This window comes from Notolepis coatsorum (genome assembly GCF_963971535.1).
Source record: "Notolepis coatsorum genome assembly, chromosome: 15".
Lineage (NCBI taxonomy): Eukaryota > Metazoa > Chordata > Actinopteri > Aulopiformes > Paralepididae > Notolepis > Notolepis coatsorum.
Window position 1 is genome coordinate 37,282,579 of NC_140179.1, and position 11,544 is coordinate 37,294,122.

General features: G+C 43.5%; 1 protein-coding gene across 1 annotated transcript in view; it reads right to left on the reverse strand.

Moving 5' to 3' along the window:
* Window positions 1-1,043: 1,043 nt before the first annotated feature.
* Window positions 1,044-11,544, reverse strand: part of prkcq (protein kinase C, theta) — a gene marked incomplete at its 3' end in the record, with an annotated part of 111,556 nt that continues 101,055 nt past the window's right edge. Inside the window, exons 14-17 of the mRNA XM_084330193.1 lie at window positions 11,540-11,544; window positions 6,707-6,895; window positions 4,848-4,976; window positions 1,044-1,202 (exon numbers count right to left, since the gene is read on the reverse strand). The exon at window positions 11,540-11,544 is cut by the window's right edge and continues 134 nt beyond it. Of these exons, the coding sequence (XP_084186319.1) occupies window positions 1,044-1,202; window positions 4,848-4,976; window positions 6,707-6,895; window positions 11,540-11,544 (482 nt within the window). The remainder of the gene's footprint in view (window positions 1,203-4,847; window positions 4,977-6,706; window positions 6,896-11,539) is intronic.

The window sequence follows — 11,544 nt, forward strand, 5'->3', positions numbered from 1 at the left end:
ACAGAAACTAAGCGTCAAATCATTACATCAACCGACTGGTCTTTGAGGCACAATGAGAACATACACAATGTAAACATAAAGCATGGATCTACATCCTGTTGCACATTAACATATCTCTAACTGACAATATGTTACCAGGACTACAGGTCTACATTTACTTATAATAACAGGTTGTGTAACTTACTTTTCTGACAATACATCTGAAAATGTAGGTGAAATGAATTATCCAGTGGGAGCAACTGAATGACTCCTCATGAAATATCACAGAAAACATATTTTGTGACAACATACAGTAACTAAATTACAAACCGTCTTAAAATTATGAAAGATTAAAGGGGCACTTCAATAAAACAATGCTGATTTATTTTGCACATAATCTCACACACATCCAAAAAAAGGTTTTGCACACATTCATTTAGTTGGACAAGTTATTGAGAGTAAATTAGTTTGATTATTGCCACCAGTGATGTCATCGGGTACATTGAATCATTGGGTGTTTTGTTACTTACAGTTCTATTAAATTACAAGCTAGCAGTCCCTATAAGACAAGGTATTGCTATTTCTTCCATCTACATAATTTCATGGAGCTGTAATTCACACAACACAAGGATTCAATGTCCCTGATGAAATCCCTCATTGCCATTATATGAATATTATTCTAACTTATTTACTTATTTACAATAACTGTCAAACTAAATGAACGCGTGCAAAACTGATTCGAGTTTTGGGATGTGTGTGAGATGATGTGCAAAATAAATCAGCATTGTTTTTTGGCGAAGTGCCCCTTTAAGATAAAACACAATGGGTCTATGTGGCAGATTGCTTCAGGAAATCCATCACGATCGACCTGCGGATGTTCCGTCTCCTGCCTGTCGTCACATCCTCACCGTTTTTGGAGCGGTTTATTGTCAAGTTGTGCATAATGTTACAGTTCACTTCCGGGAAGTTCGTGTTTCTCGTGTCTGTTGTGTTGTGTAGTTAAGTTCTTGCTTGCGACTAGGGTTCGTCGTGCGTTGGAGGATGGGGGGGGTGTCACGAGGAGGTCACGGCCCTTTGACCTGGGCCATGCCCGGGTTGACGAAGGAGAAGTTCTTGAACGTGGTCTGGTCCACGCTGTTGATGAGGGCGCGGTCGGCACAGGACAACTGTGGCTTCTCGTTGGTGAAGTCCTTGTCAAAATTGCTGAAGTCACCGGGCGATTTCTGTGAGGGGTGAGAATGTGACAAGCGCAGGGGTGAAAAGTAAGCATTTGGTAAAAATGGTAAATGGCAAATGGTGCATTTATATAGCAGCTTTTATCCAAAGCGCTTTACAATTTTTGTTCCTAACATTTTACCCATTCACTCACACATTCACACACCAACGGCGACCATGCAACCTGCTCATCGGGAGCAATTAGGGGTTAAGTGTCTTGCTCAAGGACACTTTTTACCAGACGACTGCTCTACCTCCTGAGCCACTGTCGCCCCATTAAACTCAAAGTACTGCACTTAACACTTTCCGTGCCACTCACGAGATATCTCGTGTTTTTTTATAGGTGGTTGAAAGCCACTCACGAGATTTCTCGGAATTATTATTATTTTTTTTTTTTTTAGCGATCTGAAATCATATTGCATCACCCGAGCCTACCCGAGTATAGCCGAGCGGCGCCGGCGATCATTGTGGAAAAAAGCGCCCCCTGTCGTCTCCCAGATGACATAAGTGATTTTGGAATGGACTCAATGAAAATGAATGGGGAAAAAAATCCGGTACTCCACATTTTCCAGTCCACTGATCCAGCCGGGGTTACCACAGTTCATTCTGGAACCTCAGAGCCCCGCTGATCATGGAGTTCTACTGTATCGCGTTGGATCCATACACTTATCGATTTTTTCGAATGGTGATCAGGAATTGGAATATACCAGTTGGATACCATCTGATGTCAGGTAAGGACTCTATGTTATCAGTGTTAGGATAATCAGAGTAAGTTTGATGAAGTTATAAGCTGTTTTGTGAAATGTCCGCTTTCGGTTTCACTGTAAAAGTCCGAGAGGAAATCAACGGGGCGATTATCCGTGCACGGCTCGAATGTGCTTGCGTGCACGTATAATATTGATCATCTAGCGTTTATTTGAAAACGATTCATAAAAAGGCCGACGAATATCAACGTTGTGGAATATTCCAGTAAAAGACGATTTTCATAGAATGCTCCAGAATGGGCTGTTTTCTATCTGAAAACGGGTGCTTTTCTAAATGCTCTGAAACGGAAACGACGCGATAAAAAAACAATCTGCCTTGACAGCACTGACTGGAAAATAGTCTTTGATAATGCGATGGGCAGATTAGACACATAGCCATAATTTAAAACATAGATTAGGCGATATTAACGTTAACATTGGCGCCGATGGTGGCATTCAGCGGGTAAAAAGGAAAACCCGGCGTGGCGCTCAAAGTGTTAAAGGGATAGTTGTAATTTTTGGAACCCTGCTAGCCCTATGTCCTACAGTACTTACGATTATTATTGTTGATCGGTAGAGTCCTTTCTCTGCACAATCCGCGCTGTTCCTCAGTCATGCTAGCTCCGGCTAGTTAGCCACAAACCATACTGTTCCTCATGCTAGCTCCGGATAGTTAGCCACAAACCATACTGTTCCTCATGCTAGCTCTGGCTAGTTAGCCACAAACCATACTGTTCCTCATGCTAGCTCCGGATAGTTAGCCACAAACCATACTGTTCCTCATGCTAGCTCCGGCTAGTTAGCCACAAACCATACTGTTCCTCATGCTAGCTCCGGCTAGTTAGCCACAAATCAATGCAAAGTCAATGGGGTCGAGCTCCCGTCTGTACAAGCTGACTGAGGCTCACTGAAATCTACTTTGTGTGCTCTGTGGAGTGAAGCTCAGTGAGCTTCTGTCAGCTTGTCCAGACAGGAGCTCAAACTCAGTGACTTTGCATTGGTTTGTGGCTAACTAGAAGGCCGGCTGGAATGAGGAACGGCAACGGCATGGATTGTGCTGAGAAAATAACTCTATCAACAACATCAATGCTAGGGTTACAAAAATCTGAACTATCCCTAAGTAATTTCAACCTAGACATTATTTTCAACTCAGAATCAGCATCAGTTTTATTGTCACATATTCTATTTCTGTTACAGAATTAGCAGTCTAAGCAAAAATAGCACTAATTTACAATACGATAATCCCAATGTGACAATAATACAGAAATCTCATGAAGTAGAACAATATTGAGTGATTCAACACTATTCAATCAAAAGGGGCAACCAACCCAAGCAACCAACACTGCTCAGTAGCGGATGGATTGATGAGGATCAGTCTGGTGCCAGATGAATTTCAAATGCAGGACGTTTTACTTTGACCAAAGTACGATTCTATCAGAGCATCTCTAGGGGATCTATTGTGGGGATCTATTGTGAAAATTGCCTTTTTTTTTCTTTTTTTTTTACAGAATGAGGGGTTGTCCCAACTCTGAGAAAATGTTAAATATGTGCATTGTGCCTTTTCTGCAGTTGTGAGTATACAAGATGGCGGCTTGCGTGTAAATCTTCTCTTTTCTACCTAAAGTTGAACATAAAATTTGTTTATGATAACATTTTAACCACAATATTGCTATGCTATTGCTGGATCTTGAGTCATATATTTGATCTGCAACATCTAGTCTGAAAGTTGGATCTGAATTTTGTTTGACGGTACAGTCTAACGCACCACTGCTAGATGCATGATAATTATCGTATTTGTACTTGTACGTATTTGCGGCTCGCTCGTTAACAGGCACAGACACAGGCTGCTAGAATGAGAACAGGACTGAAACAGAGGTATGGAGGCTGCTAGAATGAGAACAGGACTGAAACAGAGAGGTACTGTATAGAGGCTGCTTGAATGAGAACAGGACTGAAACAGAGGTATAGTGGCTGCTAGAATGAGAACAGGACTGAAACAGAGGTATAGAGGCTGCTAGAATGAGAACAGGACTGATACAGAGAGGTATGGAGGCTGCTAGAATGAGAACAGGACTGAAACAGAGAGGTATGGAGGCTGCTAGAATGAGAACAGGACTGAAACAGAGAGGTATGGAGGCTGCTAGAATGAGAACAGGACTGATACAGAGAGGTATGAGGCTGCTAGAATGAGAACAGGACTGAAACAGAGAGGTATGGAGGCTGCTAGAATGAGAAGATGACTAAAACAGAGAGGTATAGAGGCTGCTAGAATGAGAACAGGACTGAAACAGAGAGGTATAGAGGCTGCTAGATTGAGAACAGGACTGAAACAGAGAGGTAGAGAGGCTGCTAGAATGAGAACAGGACTGAAACAGAGAGGTATAGAAGCTGCTAGAATGAGAACAGGACTGAAACAGAGGTATAGAGGCTGCTAGAATGATAACAGGACTGAAACAGAGAGGTATAGAGGTTGCTAGAATGAGAACAGGACTGAAACCTTTTGCAGCAAAAAAGTTTATAAGCTATCTAGGTTGCCACCTAGACAGCAGCCTGAGCGGGGAATCCATGGCTCTCAAAACTATGAGCAAGGTGAATGGCAGAACTACATTTCTGGCCAGGAAAGCACATTTACTAGACCCTGAAAGTCTTCGCATTCTGGCAAATTCTCTTGTTTCTTGTTGCTTCGACTACTATGCCATCTGTTCTTGGTACGGAGGTCTGACCAAAGTTTTAAAAGATGATTGATTGAACATTGTTACTCAGCTGATAGAGTTGTGCCCTTCCTGATGACTTGTTGTACAGAACTTGTAAGTCGCTTTGGATAAAAGCGTCAGCTAAATGACTAAATGTAAATGTTATGTGTTAACACTCACACATACAGTTGTAGGGTTCTGATAAAGGTGTACTTACCACCGTTGGTCTGAAGGGCGGCTCCACCTGCCGCTGCTCCAGGGCGCTCCAGTCCGTGGTCTTAAAGAAGCTGTGTTGTCTGATGTTGCCCTTCACTCCGAGCCTCTTGTCCGGCTCCCGAACAAACAGCTGCAACACCAGTATGACACATGGGGTCAGAGGTTGCACACACGCACGCACACATGCACGCACTCACGCACGCACACACACACACATTTAGAATATTTTATTTATGTCCACATAAAGACAAAGTTTAAAGGACACAAATATTAACAGTGCACTTGTACATTGTGGGATTATTCCGATACAATCGTGCCACAGTGGCAATCAAAGTTACAGACTCACATGGATGATGAACCTGACAATCAACACACAGCTCATGGGTACAGATAGCAGCGTCTTCTCCAAATTGCCCGGCTGCCAATAATTGCTGACACTGAGCAATATTTTGCTAATTGTTTGGCTCTTCTCTTCGGAAGACCGGCCAACTGAAGGCCTCTAACACCCAATTTATGGACATGACCCAGGCTTCCAAATATGAAGACTAAAAGTTTACAGTTGTAGCCGAGTTGTGATATGGTATGGTCTAACAGTTGATATTTTAACATTTTGGTTGTAAATGCTTCCTCAGTCTAGACTGTAGTCAAACGTGCAACCAACTTCCAGGATGAGAACCTCTCTGTTATTCTCATTAACAATAACAACATCAGGGGTGTTTGCTGAAATATCAGAGAACAGTGAATTGTCCCTACACAGATTGAGCATATATGGCTTCACACTGGTGTGCTTATACAGCTTATATGTTGCAGGTGACCCGAGTGTGGAACTGACACTGTCTGCAATCAGGTTCACGATCCTATCATGCCTACAAATGTAGAGCCCTTTGTATGCATGACAGCCATTGAGTATGTGAGACATGGTTTCTGTTGTCTGTTCGCGACCATGGTGTATGCAGTGTGGGCTATGACTGCCAGGGAACCAGATGGAAAGGTTGAGCATTGATGGTAAAACCTGTAGCCTAGCTTTTAAAGTAAAAATGATGATGCTCTCATCAATAGCTACATTTTTAAAAACTGTGTGCGAGACAGAGTGGTCAGCGGCAGGGAGACAAGCAAGCTTCCCTTGCAGTTTAAGCTCAGTCCAGTGTTGACGTTGGCGTTGTTGTTGTGCCGACATGAGATGGCCATGGGCATTGGTAAGTGGCAGTTCATGCCACGTTCCACAGATGTCAATGGTGGCCTTCACAGAGATGGTAGGGTCAGAGATGATCTCCTCAGAAATGTTAACAGCGTCTGAGTCCGGCCTCACCGACTCCAGGGCCACGTTGGACCAGCCGCATAGGTCATTCAGGTCTGGCCAGTCAGACCACACCCCGAATCCGGGGGCGCGGCTGTCCAGCTTTCCACTTGCTTTCTTCTTGTAAAGTTTGGATCCGACCCACACGCCAGGGGGACCTTGCGTCTCTGCAGGTCTAAGAACAGAGAGGCTCTGGCCTGCTCTCTGACGTGCTGGTCGTCACTGTTCAGCATGTTGAGAAGATGACTGAGTCTCGTGGCAATGTACGTCACACACACACACACACACACACACACACACACACACACACACACACACACACACACACACACACACACACACACACACACACACACACACACACACAGGCACACACACAGGCACACAGACATACACATACACATTCACATACGCACACACAGACACAGAGACAGACACAGACATACGCACACACACACTGTACACACACAAACATATGCACACACACACAAAGATACACACAGACAGATACACACACACAGATACACAGAGACATATACACATACACACACTCTCTCTCTGACCTTGACCAGGATGTCCGTGGCGTCCTTGGCCAGCCAGCGGGGGTAGCGGGGGTTATCTGTCCGTATGGACTGGAACAGCTCCTCCTCGTCACGGCCGTGGAAGGGAGACTGACCAATCAGCATCTCGTACAGCAGCACGCCGAACGACCACCAGTCCACTGAGCTGTTGTACTTCTGGCCCAGCAGGATCTGACACACACACACACACACACACACACACACACACACACACACACACACACACACACACACACACACACACACACACACACACACACACACACACACACACACACTCACACGCGCGCACACACACACAGCACACACATACAGCACACACACAGTAAATGGTAAACTGCTGCATTTATATAGCTCTTTTATCCGAAGCGCTTTACAATTTGTTCCTCACATTTTACCCATTCACACACACATTCACACACAGACTGGTCAGTTTAGATCTATAATTTCACCTCAGTCTGTAGTTGTTTAATTCAAGGACTTTTCTGTTTCTATAATATAATATAATATTCTATAATATTATTGTTTTTGTATTTACTGTACTTCTCGACATCATTGATAACAGGCGACGGAAACCTTCATGTGGATAATGTTTCAGATACTGAAGCTGTGGGCTTCTTACAGTTGTTGTACTCTTTTGATTTTATTCAGCATGTTGTCGGCCCAACACATAAACACGGCCACACCTTGGAGAGGTATGAGAATCACTGTCGACAAAATTATTGAAAGGACGGAGTTATCTGACCACCATCTGCTATGTTTTAGTATGACTGTCCCTGATCTTGAGAAAAACACCGAACATATGCGTTCACTTAAGAGGGAATGTCGTAGAGTGGAGCGAGTTTGGAGAAAAACCAAGCTCACTGTCCACCTACAGTCTTTAAAGCAATTTACAGTTGCCTACAACAAAGCCATGCGTTTGGCAAGACAGACGTATTTCTCAGGCATTATTAATGAGAATAAGACAAATGCCAGAGTTTTATTTTCCACCATTGAACGTCTTTTAAATCCCCCCCAGTCCTACAAGCAGTCGCTCGCTGCCACTAAAGATAAGTGTAATGAGTTTGCATCCTTTTTTGATAATACAAATTCTTAACATTCGTGCTAGTATTATGAGTGATGCTCCTAGCACAAACTCTCAAACTACAAATGCCGCTAGTGGTGCTATATGCAACAGGATAAATCACTCTAGGGGAAGTCTAACATCGTTCCGTGCAATTGATGAAGAGGAACTCCGCAAAACCATATCGCAAATGTCATCATCCTCCTGTTCTTTGGATGCCATTCCCACCCCCTTCCTCAAAAAGGTTTTAGACAGTGTGATTGGAGATATCCTTAAAATTGTAAACAGCTCTCTCAAATCAGGCGTCTTTCCAGACTCACTAAAAATGGCTGTAGTTTTAGCCCTTACTAAAGAAACACAACCTTGATCCCTCTGTGTTGAGTAATTATAGACCTCTAATTTATCTCTATAGATCTCTAATCTCCCTTTTCTGGGCAAGGTCTTAGAAAATAATTTTTTTTATCAACTGGATGTGTTTTTACAGAAAAATAGGGTCCATAACAAATTCCAATCTGGTTTCCGGAGGGGCCATAGCACTGAGACAGCACTTGTAAAGGTAATTAACGACCTTAGGGTGTCTGCGGACAATAAAGAGGTATCCGTTCTCCTACTCCTAGATTTAGCGGCTGTGTTTGACACAATTGACACACAATTCTAATGCACCGACTCGAGTACTGGATAGGTCTGTCAGGCACGGCCTTGTCCTGGTTTCATTCCTACTTAACAGGTAGAAGCTACTCTGTCAATCTAGCGAATTATGATTCCGACAAACACACCATCTGTTCAACTTCTGGTATCCCGCAGGGATCCATTCTTGGCCCTTTATTGTTCTCCCTGTATATACTGCCGCTGGATGGACTTATTACCAATCATAGAGTTAACTTCCATTTATATGCTGATGATACCCAGCTTTACCTCTCCGTAGCTCCAGACGAGCCCTGTGCTCTAGACCCGCTGTTGACCTGTTTGTCCAGCATAAAAGGCTGGATGAGTGAGAATTTTCTCAAGCTAAATGAGGATAAGACAGAAGTTCTCATAGTGGGGTCTAGTGAGCAGAGAGAACTGATAAAAAGTAGACTGGGTAACCTGAATGTAGAAAATAACACTGTAGTAAAGAACCTGGGGGTTATTATTGATTCTGAATATTAATATTAATCATGTCATGAAGATTGCCTTCTTTCATCTTAGAAATATTGCACGAATTAGAGCCTATGTGTCCCTGGATGATGCAAAAACGCTAATCCACGCTTTTGTTTTCTCTCGGCTTGATTATTGTAATGCACTTTATTCTGGCCTTCCAAAGAAAACAACTGACAGATTACAACTTGTCCAAAATTCGGCAGCCATAATTTTAACTAGAACTAAGATGAGGGAACATATTACTCCAGTTTTAGCTTCACTGCATTGGCTCCCGGTTGTCTTTAGGATTGATTTTAAAATTCTCTTGCTTGTTTTTAAAGCTCTTAATGGTCTGGCACCGTCCTATCTCTGCGACTGCCTACATAGATATGTTCCAAACCGCCCCCTCGGGTCCTCTAGTGCGGACCTGCTCGAAGTGCCTACAATGAAATATAAAAAATATGGCAAAGCAGCTTTTTGTTTCTATGGGCCGACGGCGTGGAATAATCTCCCACTACATATAAAACAGGCAGCCTCTGTGGATAGCTTTAAAGCACAGCTCAAGACCTATTTTTATACTCTTGCTTTTAGCTGATTTTAAAATCCCAATTAAAAATTTTCTTTTTTAATTTGTTTCTGTGACTTTGACATGCTGCGCGGCCGGGTTTCCCAAGCCAGCACTGTCACTCACCTATAAGGAAACAACCCCTAAAAACGTACAGAAGGCCTCTCATATCTGTACTCTCTGTCCCTGACATGCTGCGCGGTCAGTCTCATCGGGCCAGCAGTGTCACTCACCTACAAGGAGGCAATTCCTCAAAACTGACTGTTCTATTGTATTCACAAAATATGCTTACTTTATATATGCCTACCACATGTATCTATTGCTATGTTCGCCCATCACCATCACAATCACGCGTGCAGTCTAACGCCTTTCCCGTCTCCCTGTCTCCCTGTGAGTGGCTGTCCTGGAGTGATGACCGGAGTGCTGGACGTCCCGTGATGACACCCACCCAAGGCCACCCAGGATGCGATCCCCCTCTGTGTGCCCCCCTGTCTCCCTATCTCCGGCCGGAGTGATGACTGGAGTGCTGGACGTCCCGTGATGACACCCACCCAGGATGCGACCCCCCTCTGCGTGCCCCCTGTCTCCCTATCTCCGGCTGTCTCGTAGTGATGACCGGAATGTTCGACGTCCCGTGATGACCGGGAGGATGCGACCCTCTCTGCGTCGCCTCCTGTCTCCCTGTCTTCGGCTGTCTCGGAGTGATGACCAGAGTGTAGAACGTCCCGGGAGGACGCACCCCTGTGCCTCAACTAGAGCCACTATCAGTTCTATCTTTAATCTTATAAAATGTTCAGCTGTTATCACTATCAGCTCTATATTTAATTTTTCAAAATGTTCAGTTGCTATCGCATGCACTCATCTGTGTTTCACTACACACATGGGTGCATGCTAACCAGCTGTTCGCCTGTTTTTAATGCAACATGCAACACTAATATCACCGACATCTAAGAAGGGAGATCCCCCCTTGAATTGGCCCTTCTAAGGTTTCTCTCCTCCACATTGCCTGTGGTGCATTTTTTCCTATTGTTAGGTTTTAGTGAGTTTTTCCTTACCTTCGCGTGGGGTACGTCTGGGAGTGTTGCACGCATGCATGCATTTATTATTTATTTTGAGTTTATGGACCTTATGGTATTCTTGTTTTTCCTTGACTTACTGTGTTTCTTTTCTTCTTGACTTGTTTAAAGAAGACGTGTCTCTGTTAAGCACTTTGAGTTGCACTCTGTGTATGAAAGGTGCTATATAAATGAAGATTATTATTATTGTAAATGAGAGCTTGCTCTCAATGATCTTTCGAGATTAAATAAAGATTGAATGTAAATACGGGTTAGGGCCCAATCATTTGCATCATAGACTGAATGCTAAAGAACGCGAAAGTTAACCCTTTCACTACCACACTACAGCAGGTTAACCCTTTCACTACCACACTACAGAAGGTTAACCTTTCACTACCACACTGCAGAAGGTTAACCCTTTCACTACCACACTACAGAAGGTTAACCTTTCACTACCACACTACAGAAGGTTAACCTTTCACTACCACATTACAGAAGGTTAACCCTTTCACTACCACACTATAGAAGGTTAACCTTTCACTACCACACTACAGAAGGTTAATACTTTCACTACCACACTACATAAGGTTAACCCTTTCACTACCATACTACAGAAGGTGAACCCTTTCACTACCACATTACAGAAGGTTAACCCTTTCACTACCACACTACAGAAGGTTAACCTTTCACTACCACACTATAGAAGGTTAACCCTTTCACGACCACACTACAGAAGGTTAACCTTTCACTACACTACAGAAGGTTAACCCTTTCACTACCACACTGCAGAAGGTTAACCCTTTCACTACCACATTACAGAAGGTTAACACTTTCACTACCACACTACAGAAGGTTAACCTTTCACTACCAAACTGCAGAAGGTTAACACTTTCACTACCACACTACAGAAGGTTAACACTTTCACTACCACACTACAGTACGTTAACCCTTTCACTACCACACTACAGAAGGTTAACCCTTTCACTACAGAAGGTAGTAGGGTTAAAGGTCACCTCGG